Here is an 18,706-nt window from a genome sequence, read left to right on the forward strand (position 1 = left end):
CCCCGCAATGAGTTGCTTTAATTAGGTTGAAAACAAATTCATCAATTTCACATTTGACATAATAAATGAGGAAAAACTGCAAAAACAGGGCCCATGAAATAACGTGAAGTAAGGCGATTCAAACAGAACTCATTTGATTTGTGAGTCGAATGAGTGGGGTTCTATGCACAATGGACGGGTCCAACTTAAACACGGGGGGGGGGGGGACAAGTTTTTGTCTAAAAAAAATGACTTTGCAGGAAAGTATCAACAAAGAAGTTAAAGGTGCCTCCTGCTCCATAGATGGCGCCAACATAAGTACAATTTGAAAGTTCCTTGGAGGAGCTTTGTGTTTAAAAAAAAACTTGACTTCCTGTCATTTTGTTTACCCAACAACAACAGACTACAACCGCCCTGGCCCCGCCTACAACAGATTTCCCCGCACCTGTCATGACTCACAGCTGCGGGGAATTTAAACGGCGCGCAGGTTTTTCCGCTGACGGTAACCCGAGCGGATTGGAGATACCCCCGCTAAATTAGGTCAGTGCTCGTCGGATCATTGCAACTGTCTGATTGAGAGAGGTCAGCGCCCTCACCTTGTCTGGCACGCCACACACACGCACATTCCTGCACTGTACACAGGCACAGGGCCAGGAGACAAAGCTAGTTATAGCTGTACGCAATATGGCCACGCTTCAACGCTCGCCACAATAACCCCCCCTCCCTGCAGACCGGAAAGCACAAAGAGCCAGTGAGCTGTGGCGGGGTTCTGGTATATAGACTGAGTCATTACAAGAGGAAAGGACATGTGCACACTTTGATATGTCACAAGGCTTTTATTTAATGATGCTGCAGAGCAAAGGTTAGAGGAATGCTTGGAGGGGATTACTGCACCTACAAAAGATAAAACTTGGACCTGTGCTCGGATCCAACCTCTTTAGTTTAACTCAGACTGATGTTAGGGTGTTTAAAGGGGATATATTATAAAAAAAATCCACTTTGTGTTTTTGAACATATATTTGGGTAACCTGAGTGTCTACTGACCCACAAAATGTGAAATAAACCCATCCAGTCCTTTTGTTTGTGGTCTGCATAAGTCTTACAACACAGAGAAAAATGCTCTGTTTCAAATGTGCTCCCCTTGTGATGTCACAGTGGGATTCTGGTGAAAATAATCCCCTCCCCTCCCCTGGTATCTCCACCAATGGATTCCACCTCCAGCCTAGAACAAAACTTTTCTGCAGGTCCGCCATTTTTATTCTCTCTACAGAGGAGTGATGTCTACTGGGAAAACTCAGGGGGGGGCTCATTGCATTTAAAGAGACACACACACCAAAACGGAGCGTTCTCAGAGAGCTGGTTTATACAGGGTCACAAACCTCCTCTGGTGCTTGATTCATGTTATCTTTTGACCAAAGCACAGCACAGATGTTTCATTTAGACCACAGGAGACTGTTTGAAAAGGTGGAGAAGGGGGATGATATGTCCTCTTTAAAGCTGCTCTCATAAAAAAAAAAAAAATCATATTAGAATGTTGGGCTACTCACTACTGAAAATAATTAGCCACATTACTAGATACATTACTTTTGCATTACTCTGCAACATTACCTGAGGCAGCTGCAGGTGGAAAGATTTGATGTCACAGCAGGTAGAGAGTTGTTTCCGGCCTGTGCACGGTTTACACTTCACTGTAAGATTCTTGTCCTTTCGCGCATCAAAGTCCGAGTAGTTTGCACAACTCGTAGCCTCAAACGATGTCTTGATTTGAATCACTCTGTCATTATGGATCTTCTCCTCGTGGACATGAGATTAACTTTAATTGAGTTAGGTCAGACGAGTGTTGCATTTGATTTTCTGTCCCCCCTTTATGCAGTTGAACTTACAGTTTTTTTTTGTACACTTGCACGCCCTTTCACCTTTATTTGACCTACTATCACAAACATATTTAGTAAACTGTTCGGTCCCTGACCTTTGAGAGGGACGTCTTACCCAATGTGGTCACTGTCTGTTTCTCAAAGGTGCTAACCCCCTCGGCGTGCAGTATCATGCTGGTGTGTGTAACCCAACCGTGAAGAGTTTAAATCAGCCCCGAGGTGCCTGGAGTGTGATGAACTCATTGGAGCACCTCCAGCTGTCCGCTCACATTATCTGTCTTCCTGTTTAACAATATTGGGCAGTTGTCTTCGGGCTGATTCACACATTTAATTGTTTTTGCGCCGCGGCCCTGGTTGGTGGGATTGTAAATGTGTGTCACACACACACGTTTCTGTTTGTGGAGACCTTTTAGATAATGACAATTCATCTGCAGGAGAACATGATCTTTTGTAGACGTTTTTAAACAAACCAAACAAAGATTAGCGATAAATGCAAATGTTGAAACTTTAAACACCGCCGTCTTTCCTCTGCACCTTTAAGAAAAAGCTAAAGACCCAGCTCTTTCATGAATACCTACTAACTTAATGATGATGGTCTCCATATTATTGATGATGATGATGGTAGTGACGATGGTTTTTGTTTGATAACGACGACTTATAAGATGGTTTCTATACTGATTAGAGCTCTCAAGAACTGCCGTCAATGTTGTGCTTTGCCTCTGGTCACTTCCTGTCAGCACCTGTGCGTCCAATCAGACTCAAAGCAGATCGTTTGCTCTTACTGACATTGTTCCCTTTTTTCTAGATCCTTGCTTGTGTTGTTCTTACTCTCTGATGTACGTCGCTTTGGATAAAAGCGTCTGATAAGTGAATTGTACAATTTCTACCATTTCCTCCTCCTCTATATTTGATACATTTTCTATACTGTATTAAAGCCCCATGGGTTCTGTGTATGAGGCTCAGGCAGGATGGAGATCAACATAGCATGTCAAAAAAGCCAAAGAGACAGCTGACATGAACACATCAATACACGTTAAGATCCACACTGTTAGCTTGTTCAACTCAGATGTGTATGAACAAACTGAATCTGTCATAGTACCGTCATCATAGCCTTGATACAATCTATCAAGGATTTGTTTTTCTATGAGGACCAGCATTGTTTACCGGGATTAGTTTATGCATTTTCCGTTGGGTATTCAGTGTGAAAACTCATCTCCTTTCATCAAAATGTATCAGAGTCACAGGACCGCCCTGCTTTCACACTCGGATGCCACCCATCCAGATGTGACAAGGACCATGATCCTCTGCTGTTTTGGATGGAAACTGAAAGCGCAGGTTATCGGGGGCATTATCGGCCTTGGCATTCCCGAGCCCCGTCCACACCCTCTGTACACAACGCCGTCATCGCAATGCCGGTATGTGTCAGTCAGCCTGAGGTGGGAGAGATTTTCCTCCCGGGTGGAGAAAATGGGAGCAGACTGTTGCATTGAAACAATACAATAGTCTTGATATGTATAGCCATGATGCGGAGAGTTTGGGTATTTTAGATACCAGTATGTGCCATCTTTTGAAATCAGATTGGGGCCACTTTCTTATATGGGCCCTGAGTAAGGTAAAGATCAGCACATTTGTAATGCAACAGCCAGGTCAGAATGCATGCGACTTTGACGTTCACACTCATCACAGTTTTGATGCTTGCAGGAAGACAGCTGCGATGGAGGTAGTCAGAGGAGGGACAATCTCCCCGTATCCAAGGCAACAACCACGCATAGTAACAGACATCTGTCCTCTCATGCATGACTGATTTGATATTTCTCCGCTGTGTCTTGTAAAAATCACATTTTTTAAATTATTTTTCATATCATTGCACTATGGGAACGCTACGTTTATGCATTAGAGCTAGGCTCCAGTTTTTTATAGTGCATTACTCGTAAATGTAGATGCACAAGGAATGTAATAGGCTACAGGACGAATGTCGCATCGAAGCGGGGAAGAGTAGGAGCAGAGAAAAGTAAAAGACGGGATTAACATGTGGCTTATCGCACCATAAAGCAGCACAGTGAGAATATAAGTGGTTCATGTTGTAGTGAGAAGATGAACAGATGTGTCTGTTTCTTACGCTCAGTCTCTTACAGCGTAAACTGTGCCATCTTTATTCCTGTATTTTTAATGGCAGCCCAGTCATAGCAGGAGACATAACCAGTATCTGTTGATGATGCCGATCTTTTTGTATGTTTTAGTTTCCTTGTAAAAAGAAACTCCATTCTGCTGTGCGGTCATTTGATTTAAAAGATGAACTGCAGAACATGCAGAGCGAAAGCATATCGTGCTGAGTGGGGCGTTTTTTTTGTTGTTGTTCTTTTATTTTTTGCATTCTGACAGTTCTGGGTCTGGATTAGATTCCAGTGTCCGGTTCACACAGGAATCTAAAACAGGCCACATTTAAAACGTAATGTAAACAGCCACGTACCAAACACACAATGTGATTTGAGCGAGAATTTTAATCGAGAATTGAGGCTTAAATTGTAATCAAAGGGTAAGTCGTGATATCATTATATTATTAATTAAAAAAAAGATATATATTTTTAAGAATAATCGTATAGTTAGGCAAGTAAGGAAAGCATTTTTTGAATGTAAACATTTTGAAAATTTGACCGATATTTGTACAATTTTCAACATTTTTGGTCGTAGGGTTTTGACGAAAATACGACATTTCCTTTTTTTAGAAACTCAGACATTTTCTTGTTGGTATTCAAACAAGTGATTAAAAAAAATCTGCCATGCATTAAGAACATTATGACCCATTTTGACCACAAATGAACTTGTGAAAAGAAATAATAGAATAATCTAGAAATAATTTGTCTGTATTGAGAAACAAGAAATCTTATAACTTGGTTTTTATAAAGTCTCAAAGGTTAATTTTGCAGTCTGCAAAATGACCTAAAGAGAATTTTAGACAACCACCAGTATTGAGTCATAAAGAATATAGCCTTTATTGCATTATCTGTTAGTCCATTGCTATTTTTAGAGTGCTTCAAATGCTAAAATGACTGTTAAGTATGAAGAAATATGCCATCACTGTCAAACTGTTGATAATCTCTTCATTAGTATTCAAGCTGTTTCCCTATATTTAAGGTGCATAATACACACACAACTTAACATGAGCTGGTACTCAACAGCCTGTCTTAATGCTAACTGAAGTCATGTTGTCTTTTTCCATTTTTCCAGTGTATCAGACATGACAGAAGTTGGTTATTTTTACTCACATTCAGACAGCTTTCCCTGTCGGCAGCACAAACATTGCCACTGTAATCCGAACAGACAGTGCTCTGAGACAGTGGCAAGGTTTTACGTGCCTTCAGAAATGTCACACAACCTCTGGTCTCTAAAAAATGATGAGCTGAGACACACATACACACACGCTATGCAGATGTACATGAGAATAAAGTCAATGTTATACACATATTTCTCAGGAATCTCTGGAGGCAAAAGTTGTATCATTGGCTGATTTGAATGTCAGTGGGCGGGACTTATTTACAGTTTTTCCTGCTAAAAATGTTACATCCATTCCTGGTTAAAAGGCAAGAAAGAGATAAGAGAGGAGGAAATGTGAATTCCAGCACTGCGACGTCAAAACCTTGAGATATACAGTCTGTCTGTTTTAAATTACCTCGCCTCTTTTCCTGGCTGACCTTCAAAGTTTCATCTAGGAGCTCTTCTGACCAAAGGCGAGAGCTGACCTTATAAACCATGAATGCTGTGAAGGAGAAAATTCAGAATTTCTACCATGATGTGGAGAGGCTTTGAAGCGCTTTCTCTGCAACAAATGATGGTCAACAGTCGTAGTCGTGTACAGCTTTGATTTTCCGCCATATCATTCCTTCCTTGGCACTAAATTGAGAGTAATTGATGAGTAATGTCTTGTAGTAGAAACATTTACTGTAATAACAAGGCACATGGTGGAAAACCAATTGACGGGGGAGTGACAACACAAGGCTTTTTTTTGTATTTTCTTTTTAAATCTCCACCCAGAATGGTCCGAAATAGACATTCAATCACATTTCTATTTTTAGCTTTCACTTCCATCTTCTAAAGAGTGATGAGAAGAAACCCAGTTTAAACTATCATTGACGTCAGGATGCTACTGGAGCACTTTATGCATCTTTAACTCTGCAGGCATTCATGATATGTAAAGATATGTAAAATGGCATAAATGATCATGTTGTCACATGCTTGAATGGCCTCATACGCTAAGTGTAGTAATTATCTTCCTCATAATTACTACTTGAATGTTAATGAATCCTTTTAGGCATAAACGAGCCGTTTCAGGTGTGACATTGGCGTTACTGAACAAAGTTAAACTGAGCACATAGTGATCAGGGATGCAGAGATTTAGCAGTGTATTATAATAATCTGCCTAAAATTACCACTAGTCGCCGGTCAAGGGGTGTTACTGGTGCAGCCAGACCTCCAGGGCCCTCTATGCATATACATCATTTTATGAGCCCGGTGCAACAGCAGACACACACACCCACTGCTACCTCATTAGCGGCTGCAGCCCCCAGGCGCACAACTGGGAAAAGGCCTAATTGCACAGTTCAGCAGCACTGACATCGCTCACAGCGTTTTTGCAGCAGACCTTGACAAATGAGCATCAGGTGCAGGTAGCTTATATGGTAATATTCTGTTACTCTCAGAGCTTCCTGTGTCTGTGAGTGCAAAGTTAAGCCAATAGTAGATGGGTGTAACTTTCTGGAGAGCAGGGGGGTGTGACAGGCTAAATGGAGCTCACTGAGAGCTAACTACTCAAGAAGTCGGACTGATTGGGTGTTAGTCACTTGTAGTAGCACAAGTAGAGGATACATGTTCTTAAAATACGTCATGAGTTATTATGAATAGAGCCTACATGTGCGTTGTACTGTACTATAGGGTATTTATAAAGTTTTTCTTAGATGCTAATGTAGGGATCAAACGTTGGGCTGTTAGCTGGTCTATCTGTTGATGTAACTCTTTGGTCCATAAGTGTAAGAGTGACAATAATTTACGGAATTTCCTGCCTGAATTCGTCTTATTGCATAATGCAAACAAGCTAGTTATGCTAACGTATCCTGCTGACCTTCTCTATTTTGCTTGATTGGCCAACCATGGCAAGCTAGCTTAAGAGTAACTTGTACTGGGGCGCTGGTGGTCGTCTCAAGCGGGCGGCCCGGGTTCACATCCCACCTGCGGCTTCTCTCCCGCATGTCGTTCCCCACTCTCTCTCCCTGATTTCCGACTCTGTGCACTGTCCTATCTCTCCATTAAAAAGCCCCAAAAATAAACCTTTAAAAATAAAAAAAAAATAAAAAATAAAAAGAGTAACTTGTACTTAGTTCCTATCCAGACATTGAACAGCAACATAGGAGCAAACCTCCTGTCCATGATTTTTCCATCCACCACCATACAACCCAGAAGGGTTAGCGTTGTTTCAAGCTAGCTAGCTAAGTCCTCCTAAATTACACTGACAACTGAACTAAGATATCAACCAAAGTACCGACTAAATATCATGATTTATTCAGCGAATACAACCGATAACAAGCAGCGTTGATATACTCCATGTCCTGCCTCTTAAGTCATTTTCAGAAGTGTGAAAACAGCTAAAGAGAAAGCTAGTCATTTTGTTGACAATACACAAATTGAATATTTGCTATGTTTGAGTGAATTTGTCTGTAAGCTGTACATCCCAGATCCATAATCGGGGTGTTTTTCTTCTTTCCACTGTCTATATGGCCTGTCTGAGTCCATTTGAGTGCAATGTGAGCACTGCTTTGCCTAAAGCTTGAGATGATGGCCTAGCTTAAAACTCTCTGTCATCATTGGAATGTTTTAGCGATATTAATTAGCGGTCATTTTTTAAAGCTATTTTCTATTAAAGCAACGATTATCTCTGCAGCTGTTTATTGCAATTGCTCGAGCTTCCCTGCTACTTTCTAGAAATGTCACCCTAAAATGTTCCGTCCTCCACACTTGCACCTGGTGCCTATTTGTCAAAATGGATTCCAAAATGCTCCGAGCGTTGTCAGTAGTGTTGAACTGTTCAATTAAATCCCATGTGCCAGCCTGGGGTTCACAGTCACTAATGACGAAGCGCTGGTGCATGTGCTGTTATTCTGTATTCACATATTTATGCGTGTTTGGAGGGGCATTAATGCCCTCTGTGACCATGTTCACAAAGTCAGGTCAATCAGGAAAGCAGACGCAGGTAAGGACATTGGTGTTAGGTTTCATTTTCTCAGGATTAACCCCATTTATAAAATCCATTTATAGGGTAAGAACCTGTAGAAATTGCAGTCATTTCAAAGATTCACACTCAGGGGAGCTGTAGATGTGGTCTTGTCACTAATGATTCAATGCAGTGGAGGATTGTTAATGATAGCGGAGATGTAATAGATTAAATGCTCTTGACAGAAGAACCACAATAATAACCTCACCGGTCCATTCAATAATAATTGAGAGCTGGAGACCTTGCGAGGTGACTCTTAAAATGTTAAATTGTCTGAACTAAAAGCTTCTTTGTCTCATGAAGGTTTCGTCTATTTCACCATAACTCAAAGTCCTCCTCCTATGATATAACAGAAAGTTCAGTATGTGTCATAGTTCATGCAGTTTTTAAAGCATTTTCTCGATCGTTCGTTCTCGTTAATAAGTCTGACAGAAAGTCTCGGGCTTGTGGGAGATGCTCTGAACTGACAGCTTCTAGTCTTCTGAGGGGAGAGCAACTCGTCCAAACTTTGTCTCAGAGTAGTTTCCTGTCAGTGGAAGAGCACCGATAGACTAAGTGGAGCTCGCAGTTTTCTGTCATAAAACAGTAAGCACATATTAAGAAACAGAAACATCATCAAACAAATAGCCAAAAGTTATTTTTTTAAACCTTTCAAAACAGGACAAAATAATTTTTCCGGCTAAAAGTAAGATGCTAAGTAAGCTACTGCACTCAAGCTAGCATGCTAAAGTTGTTTGGCTTCGCTTGGCTTAGCTATAAACTGGAAACGGGGGAACATTTAGGAATGGTTTTGTCCATCCAAAACCTTTAAAAGCTCACAAAATAACATCTTGTAGCACGTGTTTGTCGTCAATGAAAGTTTGTCAGGCACTTATTTCAGATTCCAGGAAGTCCCGGCCCTCCTGCCAAGAAATAGTCCTACACGATCCAGGGTAATAAACTTTTTAAACAACCGGATAAAATGTATTAAGTGGTGGTTGAAGGATATTTTTTTTTTTTTTTTTTTAACAATCAGACAGAACCAGACTGGCTGTTTACTATTCACGATGCTAAGCTAACTCATGGCTCTGGCTCCGTTCTGAACCAACTGGTATGAGAATTGTGTCCAGTGCATCTAATTTGGCCAGCCTAGATTCCAATAGTTTTTTATAATATGCTCTCTGAATGTTAGAAAAACTCTGTCCTGATGGGTATTGGGTAATCAAATGTGGGAATGTAAGCTTTAGTGGTAAAGGGTCTGAGTTTCTAATACTGGAAGTGAACAATCAAAGTACTATTCACTCCTGAAAACTTGAGCTACCGCTATCCTGTCATAGTAACTTTTACACATGTATTTGGGTTGAGCTTTCATCCTAGTGCCTGACTTTCATTCTTTCTATTTTGGATTTTATATCATGCAAACATGGAGTTGGTGATGGGAAACACGACTAAACCCTCAAAGGTGTATCTTCTGCACATGTCAAGGAAATTGGAAATCTACTTTTAGTGGCGCTTACAGCACCATTAGTGAGGATGTAGGTGCAGTTAATACTGTGTTTTCACAGCATGATAGCTCAAAATATGTTTGATGGAAATGTAGTTTGGATGAATTGGCAATAGAAAAGTGCTGATTCCAGTCCAGAGCTGGTGTGACCTGACAGCAAAGCAATAAAGAAAAAAGACCTCGACTGACTCATGGCTTTGTTTGGAGGTCCCAAGGCCTCGCTGCACTTTGGAATTCCACTCACAAAAACCGGTTACTGCTGTCCAGGGAGAAGCGCCACTGAAACAACTCAAACCTTTTATTTTACTCTGGGTAATAGTGTGCCCATGTTGGTTTCTTTTTGAACCACAGACAGAAAAATACAGAGAAAATTGTTGTGTTAAAGCTGTTGTGAGGAGTTTTAAGCTCACCTTGAAATTGATACTGATGCCTCTATATGACCTACAAAAGCTAACCAGATCATCTGCAACAACATTGAATTTTTCTTAATAGTAGTTTTTAATGTTTGCATACACTGCCACAGGGTAAGCGTCAGGCAGCGTTTACGTTTCCAGTGGTTTGCAGTGTGATATATTTAACTTTCAGAAAACACTGATTACACATGTACAGTTAAGATTAGCGAAGAGATTAGAGGCACTTTTTTTTGTCTACAGGGGGCGCCAAAATCAACAAACTCTGAACGTTCCTCACAGGAACATTAAAGTGACTCATACTTAACTCTCTTGGCCTCCAGCTAAATAGGAAGTAAAGCTAGAAGTTAGCTTAATTTAGCATAGAGAAACATACCTGCATTTTGCATTGGCTCTTATTTAATGTCAAACCACAAATGCTGTTGTCACATTTGGTTTTATATATATTTTTAAATGGCACAGTGTGTTGAGAAGCTAGCTTCAGACGAGATGTTAGGCTAGCTTTCTACTAGTCTCTCAGCAAAGATAAGCTAATAGCTTTCTAGTCCAAACTATCCTTTAAAGAGAAGCCAGTCCTTTATGTGTTTCAAATGTTATACTTTTTTTCATTTTTCAGGTTAAATGTTGTGTCTTTAAAGAATAAGCCAAGAAAAAAGGTTATTAGCACAATAAAAGCTGTTAGCATCTTTGTTAGAAAATGCTACGTTTTTAGCCTCTAATTGCTGGCCAGTTGAATCCTCTTGACAGCTGCTATGATTTTGTCTTATAAAGAGGTATCCTCATATTCATTAAGAAACCCATCTTAGATGTCCTCTATTTGCTCAAACTTCATTATTATCTCTGAAAAATGACCAGTGAGAAAATGAAGTCTTGGCTCAAATATCCGCTATAAATAATTCAGATACCTGATAGCTACACTGTCGGCTAATCAGTTCTGAGATTGCGAGGCATTTAAAGGAGCAATATGTAAGATATCTAGTGAATTAAATCATAAAATGATCTCATCAGCTCCTTGCAATGAATTTGAACTGCAGTACCAATTTTAAACACTAGGTGTCAGAGTTACATATTGCTCCTTTAATTATTGCATTTATAACTTTTTGATTGACATGAATCTAATAATTCAAATTTTGACAATAAATTAATCACTTAAATGAATATCAAAGCCAAATATTTACATATTTTATAAATCCAACTCTCATCGTTTGATTTGTTGGTTGGACAAAAAAGAAATGTGAAGTCAGCACCTTGGGCTCTTGGAACTTGTGTTTACAAAACAGTGGACAAAAAAGTGTTAAGTGTAGCTTGTTTGTGTATATCTCACAACAAAAACAGGGAGGGTTGAATTACCACTAAAGTCAACTCATCTTGATTCAGCCAGTACTCTGTTCTTCACCTCCACACAACAACACCGAGGGAGCCTGAGGTGAAGAACTCATTTGGGGGCTGCTTTCAGATGCTGGTGCATGTATGTGTGTGTCCTTGTTTGTGTGCCTGGACGCAGTGTTACTGTTACAAACGATCCTGTGGGAGACGGACTAACAGCCGAGCTCTGTGCAGCAACACAAACACACAAACTCGATGCTGCAGCTGCCCACAGTGAGTGAGGCATGTTGGTCCCAGGGTAAACTCCCACTCCATATCCCGTCAGCTCAGAAAAAGTGTCAATCAGCCGAAGAGAAGTGTCTACGCAAGCAAAATGTACTTCACAAGCTGTCCTTGTCCACCTCGACTTCTGACAGCAGATGACATTTTTCTATAGAGGACAATTCCTCTATTCTTAGTTTCTAAACTTTATTGATCGAGGCAGGGGATTCTGCTGAGCGTGTGGAGTGTTTCTCCATAGTTTTCCCCACTTGGGAAATACCCAGTTCAAACACAGTGAGTCTTTTCATTCTGGATATTATATTGAGGTTAGGCAAGGTAACGTTAAAAATAAGTTTTAGGAGCTTTAGTGAAAGTTTTGTTTGTGCATTTTTTTCTTTGCCCTTATTGTCGTATTTACCCACTTAGTTTATAGACATGACATTGAGAGAATTTTGGTATCTAACTTTTTGTGACTTTAATTGGGCTCCTAATTAATGCAACCTGCCAAACGTGGTATTAATTAGCTGTTGCTTTCAACTGACTTTTGACAGTCTTAAAGTAACAAAAGCTTAGAAAAACAGATGTACACTTTACATTATAATTACAGGTGGATGCACTTGCCACATGTAGCCTAAAATGATTTATCGTCTTGCTTTTACTCTCTTGTTAATAAATGACATTTTTACCCTTGAACATATTCAAGATGTTTTTTTCTTGTTGTTTTTTTTTTAACTCACTTAATAGAATGAAGAAGAAGAAGAAGAAGAAGACATAGGCTACTTTATTTATCTATAAGAAGGATATTCAGTATTTTCCATCTGTTACTGGACATGCTACATGCTACATACACATAGGCCAGCACATAAAGCAATCACATAAAGGAAATAATAAAGCATATAACTCAACATCATGTTAATCAATAAGTTAAAGGTCAAAAGTATTAATAATTGTGAACTCTGATGCTGACTAACAGTCAGATAGGGCCAGAACTGCTGTGGTAGCAGGTCCACAGTCCTGTTATAAATGCGGTTCTGCTCCCACCTTGTGGTGAAAAATGGGAAAACACGGATTATGACATTGCTGTGCTTCAAATCTATAATATAATAATAATAATAAAATAATAATAATATAATAATATAATAATAATATAATATAATAATATAATAATAAAATAATATAATAATAATAATAATAATAAAATTATAATATAATAATAATAATATAATAATATAATATAATAATAAAATAATATAATAATAATAATAAAATAATAATATAATAATAATAATAATATAATAATAATATAATAATATAATAATATAATAATAATAATAATAATAATATAATAATAATATAATAATAATAATAATAATAATAATAATAATAATAATAATAAAATAATAATAATATAATCTATAATCTGCAAATATTGATTCATTCCCAGAAAAGCACAATGAAATTAAAAGATAGAAGAATGAAGTGTCGAAGTTGTTTTCGAAATCGTCGCTTTCTCATAATAGACCAATATCTTGGTGACGTATCTGTAACGCAACTGCGCATGCGTGGTACGTCCTACGTCACTTCCCGTGGTTGTGTAGCAAAAGCCTCTAGTAGCGAGTTGGCAGGTAAGAACAATATGTACTTTTCATAACGCCATCTAATAAGAACATGTGTATTTGCAATCTTCTTACAAAGAATATAGAAAAGGTGTTTATCCACTCTGCCATTTGATCTGTTTGAGGTCGTTTCCGGTTAAAGAAGTGTACTTTACGGGCTAAAAAGAGAAAGTGTCATAACAAGATATCAGCTGACCTTATGGGTTACCTCAGCGCTAACGCGAAGCAGCAGCAGCTTGTTTGCATTAAACATAACACAGTTTGTTGACAAACAAACTACAAGTCCTCTGGTGTTGTTTAAATCTGTGGTAGAGGCGACACAAGATGATTTTACAGCCCGAGTTACAGAAACGTGAAATCATTGCATCATAACTGTGAGCTAGCTTAAAGTTAGCCAACCTGCGTGAGCTTGTTATTTATCTTTTTAAAAACAAAGTTTGCTTTTGCTCTGTTATACAATTGTGCATTTTTATCAAACAGATTCAGTAAATAAGAGACGAAGACGAACCACAATGTCCAGCAGTGTAAGTGATGTAACACTTTATATACTACGTGACCCTCGTGTGTTTGTAGTTAGTAGAAAATAGATAAATGTCCAGTTAACAAACTTGTTTTTCGTGTTTTTTTGACTATATTTGTTAGTCTGTATTGTTGTGTTTACATCATTAGCTCGGTATTTGCCCTGAAGCTTTTCACCATTTTCGCAAAATGTCACTTTTTGTGAGATGTTTGAGAAAATTAAACTGTGCTGTCCAAAGTGTACTTGTTTCCCCTTGAGGTAGACTTTGTCCCATCAGCTTAAAGTGCTTTGTTATGGTGCTCAACCTACAACATAAAGTAACACACAGCTGCAGGCTTACTGTCCACTATGAGGAGGAGGAGAAATCAAATACTGTTCCTGCTCTGTATCTGAATTGCCAAGTACCTACTCAATCTGTCAGTAGACAGTACGTACTATCCGTTTCTTCTGATTCATTCAGTATGGAAGTGACGTCATTTACGTTTCCCGAACCGGCCGCATCCACCCGTTTTTTGTTTTTTTTTGTTTTTTTGTTTAGCTTTATTCAAGAAGAGTAATGCGCATATACAGTCAGGTAAACAAAAAACAATATCACAATGTAAATCAAGTAAAAGATTAAATAACTAAATCACATACAGTACATACAGGAAAGTACAAATGAAAGACAGTAAAATATATATAAAATAAACCAATAAAGACTCATTTAAATAGTGAAATCATTATTTAAATAGTGAAATCATTATTTAAATAGAGGGGGAAAGGTTTTATAATAATGCAGACATTTGTTATATTTTCTGTTGTTAATTAAAAGTAGTGATTTCAGTCGGGACTTTAACTCTAGATTAAAAATTTATTAAATGAATCCACGCTCGTTTGTTTTGATTTGTAGGCGGACGTGACGTGAAGATTTACGTTTAATTTCGCACGGCATTGTGGGTGGTAAAATACAATTAATTTCCTGTAAGCACGCATCCGATCCATGCTGCATAAACCCTGGAAGTTAGTATCCATACTGAAATGTTCAGTATACTGAGGTGGACCCAAAAAAATGCATACTGAATGACCACGAAAGTTCAGTCTACTGAAACTCCATACTGAAAAGTACTGACTACTGAACTGTGACTATTCGGATACAGCCCGAGTCTTTGTGCTAGACTTAATGGAGTTGCTGGTTGTTGACAAATGCCTCTCTTGAATGTAGGTGCTGTGTGGTCGGGGCAGGATGGTGCTTTCTCAGACTGCTGGACATCAAGCATTCGTCGCTCTCCGTGTGTGCAGAACCAGAACCTTCTCTGCGGCGAGCTCAGACGAGCCATACATCAGCGTTTCACACACAGACTCAGGTGAGGCAGTGAAACCAAAAAACATTAAAGGTAGAGTCATGTGTATGTTGCAGCTTGTAAACACAGCATTCAAACAGGGGGGGGGGGGCCCTCCTACGAGCTAACCACTGGTGTTCGGCACCGACAGAAAGCCGGCCCACTCTGCGTACACGGGGTGAAAGCAGAACCTGAGGCCCTCCGGCTTGGTTTGGTTCACTACGGTTACGTTTTCTCCTCTTCGCCGCCACGTCCACGTCCGACATATTCCCCCGGTTTGAATTGCGTCCAATTGCTGAATTGTATCCACTTGCATACTCAACTGTACCCCTCCCCCCACCCAGGACCGTCCTGTGTCAACCAAAACATCAAATACAGGCAGAGGACAGACACAGTCACCACCACACACATGCATTACTATATTTTATTTTTGAAGAAAAAGCTTCTGACTCTATCTGTAAACAGTAGAAGGTAAATGTAGTCTGTAATCTATCGAAGAAAAAAGCCTTTACTGTTGTGTGGGTCCCCCCCCCCCCCCCTCTCTCCCCTCAGGGCCGAGGACAGTGTGGCCCGATGAGAACATGGGACCATTCGGACCTCAGGACCAGCGCTTTCAGTTACCGGGTAACGCCGGCTTCGACTGTCACTTGGAGGGCGTGGCGGACCAAAAGAAGACTCCAGTCCACAGGACGGTGCCGGACGTGTTGACCGCCCCGTGCAGCGCGGAGAGACAGCAGTTCATCCTCGCCCAGTTTGTTCATGAATTCCATGTATGTTTTTTTTTTTTTTCTACTGACAACGCTGAGATGTTAGTATCTCAACCAAACGCGGCCTCAGAGCTTCTTTTTTTTTTTTTTTTTTTTAACGTGTTGGCGTGTCTGTTTATCTCGCTTTCAGGGGAAACTTGGTCCTATATCCACCAGAGTCCACAAAGCTGAACAGTATTTTAATCAAACAAGCACAGACTGCTCCATAAACTCCTGTCCTGAACTGTTAAAGAAAGGTTAGTAGAGGTCGTTCTTCATCAACCCGACTTAACCACAATCATGCGTTTAACAAATCTGCGTCTCTGCGTTTCAGATCTGGAGCTGCTCTTCCCGTCAGCGCCCACCTCTTCGATCACAGTGGTGACGGTGACACAGAAGAGCGGCCGGTGTGAGGAGGCAGAGGAGCAGGACAGAGACAAGCTACTAAACAAAGTGAGCCCGCTTTCTCTTTGCTTCTGTCGTTTCTTTCACTTTTTGGAGCGATGTTTGAAACGGCTGCCGACGGGCGTCTCCTCCTCATTGCAGTTTGTGAGCGGCGCCAAGGAAATGTGCTTCGCTCTGTGGACCGCAGGTTACTGGGCAGACTTCATCGACCCGACAACAGGAGAAGCTGTGAGTCCCCTCTCTGTTTGTAGAAAGTCTTTTGTCTTTCAGCTCATGTCTAGGGTCTTCTTCATTTTCTAATATGTAACGTGAAATAATGTTGAGGTATACCTTCATATAAATGCAGGATATCTAAGTGAAAGACACGATTCATGGTGTCTGAAGCCGTCTGGTATCCATTTGTAGTTCTCCCTCTTTTGGACTACAAAACATCAGAACACGAGTAAAAACAAAATCTTACCAAATGCATACAGAATCTGCAGTTCTACATGGATACCTGTTTCGATACAGTAGAATACTTATTTTTAGTTTTCAAGTGTCCGTTGAAGGAACAAAAGAGCAGACGTCTCCTAATCCTGATCATCAAATATCGTGTGAACTTGAGCAGCCTTTTATTTTTGAACAATTCAAAGCTGCAGGATAATTATCATTCCCCTGTGATTTCCCCCATAAACCCACTCATAGGACATTCCCGAGTATAAAAAAAAAAAAACAGACAGCTAAGAGTTGTATAGGTTTTGTTTGATTGAGAAAAAGCCACAGTTCAAAGATTTTTGGGTTTGTACAAAAAGTTTATTTTTGGGGGCTTTTTGTGCCTTTGTGATCCTGCTACTATCGTTAGGTAGCATTATGTGTCTAATGTTGGTTACTTAGCACACTCTGCAATGAGTCAAAAGAGTGGCTGTGTTGTCGTCAGAGCCGTGTTTATACTCACTGCATGTAAGAGTTTTTAGATCACGCTCATTCCGTTATCGTTCCATTAGAAATGCTAACACAACAATGCTAAGGCCACAGGCGACTGCGGCTCAAGCCATTTGTGTCCGCCGCTTGCGTTTTAAACTCCTTCGTTCTAATGGAAGTGGAGGCGGGGTTGGAGGTGTGTCGCTGGAGGAGAGCGGAGGCTAAACTATGGCGGCGGTGTCGCTAAGCACCAGTTTGTTTTGGTTCCATTCTGGCGCTCGAGGGCGTCGTCTGCCGGATCAAAAAGTTGCACATTCTCCCCTTTTTAAGAACGACATCTGATTTCTGAAGTCATGTATATTTTTTTACTTTTCTCAACAGTTCTTTGCCTCTCCAAGTCAAACCACCCTGCAAACAGAAGAAGAGTTGAGACATTTAGGCTTCCACATCCAAGCGTCGGGCTCCTGCACGGTCATCCACCACATCCTGAGAGGAACGCCTTTGTTTGTGGGGACTGTTTTCACCAACGCACCTACTCATAGCGCTGCTATCGCAAGACTGCAAGGACTTTCTAATGTACTTGATGATGAGGAATAGTTTTTTTTTTTAAAGATATATTTATATATATTCCACTAAACCTTATTCAAACTTAAGGCCTCTATTTATAGTTTGAAGACGCTTTGGGACTTGACGTGTGGTTGTGTCGGTGAAAGGTCGTGTGGCGTTTGTCTTACTGTAACAAAGGCTTGACCTCGATTTTTTTTATGTGCCTGACTGACATGAGGTCGAACGACAACCAGACAACCTGCACTACACGCGGGGAGGAACTCTCCCTCAAGAGACGTAGAGAAATGTCAAAATAAAGACCTAAGAGAGCGACATGGTTTAAATACGACTACAAAACGGTGCAAAATGGAAACCTCAGGCAGCTCTTAGAAGCTAATGTGAAAACTTCCTGAACTCATCACCTACTTGTGATTCTAGCCGAGTCATGTCAGACCCCTGAACTTTTCATACAAACATGCACAGTACTGTTCTTTTTTTTTTTTTTTTCCACAAAAAAAAAACCCTAAAGAAAACTGGACGCTGTTTTCAGTTGTGACATTCAGAACTGCTGAACCAATAAAGAGACTTCTCAGACCGCTGATGATGCTGTTTTTGGCCACCACAGCCTTGTTCTTCACACATGGGTGTTTATTTTCAAAGACTTACACATGCTTATAAATAATCAAATATACAGCTACATGCTTTATAGTGGGGAGAAAAAAACTCCAGAAATACTCAGTGACATGTTTAAAAAGTTATCATCCACTCAATAATACTGACACTTCACTTAAATACAAAAAATACAAGAAAATGTAAATATAATCCAACAGGAAGAAGTATGTGTCGCAGCAATAACAGGCTTCAAAACCTAATGTGGTTCCCAACCTCTTTCTACTTGGAGCCCCGACTCCATTTACTTCTATGTAAGAAAAGCTGACATCCTCAGAGCAGACAGAGTCTAAGGACTTCCCTGAGATCATTTGCGCCCCCCTCCCCCCGCATAGGGACAACCCGTACCCAAGTTTGGGTAAAAATGATCTAAACCAGTGGTTCTCAACT

At 40.0% G+C, this 18,706-nt stretch overlaps 1 protein-coding gene across 1 annotated transcript; it reads left to right on the forward strand.

Annotated features, from left to right (window-relative positions):
- The first annotated feature begins 13,658 nt into the window (after positions 1-13,658).
- On the forward strand, positions 13,659-18,246 carry mmadhca (metabolism of cobalamin associated Da). Its single transcript, XM_061032614.1, has 7 exons — positions 13,659-13,735; positions 14,933-15,074; positions 15,603-15,820; positions 15,948-16,053; positions 16,131-16,249; positions 16,343-16,429; positions 17,483-18,246. Exons 1-7 carry the CDS (start codon positions 13,724-13,726, stop codon positions 17,696-17,698), a joined length of 900 nt encoding a protein of 299 aa, XP_060888597.1. The 5' UTR covers positions 13,659-13,723; the 3' UTR covers positions 17,699-18,246.
- Positions 18,247-18,706: the final 460 nt, after the last annotated feature.

The sequence above is a fragment of the Labrus mixtus genome, chromosome 24 (assembly GCF_963584025.1).
Source record: "Labrus mixtus chromosome 24, fLabMix1.1, whole genome shotgun sequence".
Lineage (NCBI taxonomy): Eukaryota > Metazoa > Chordata > Actinopteri > Labriformes > Labridae > Labrus > Labrus mixtus.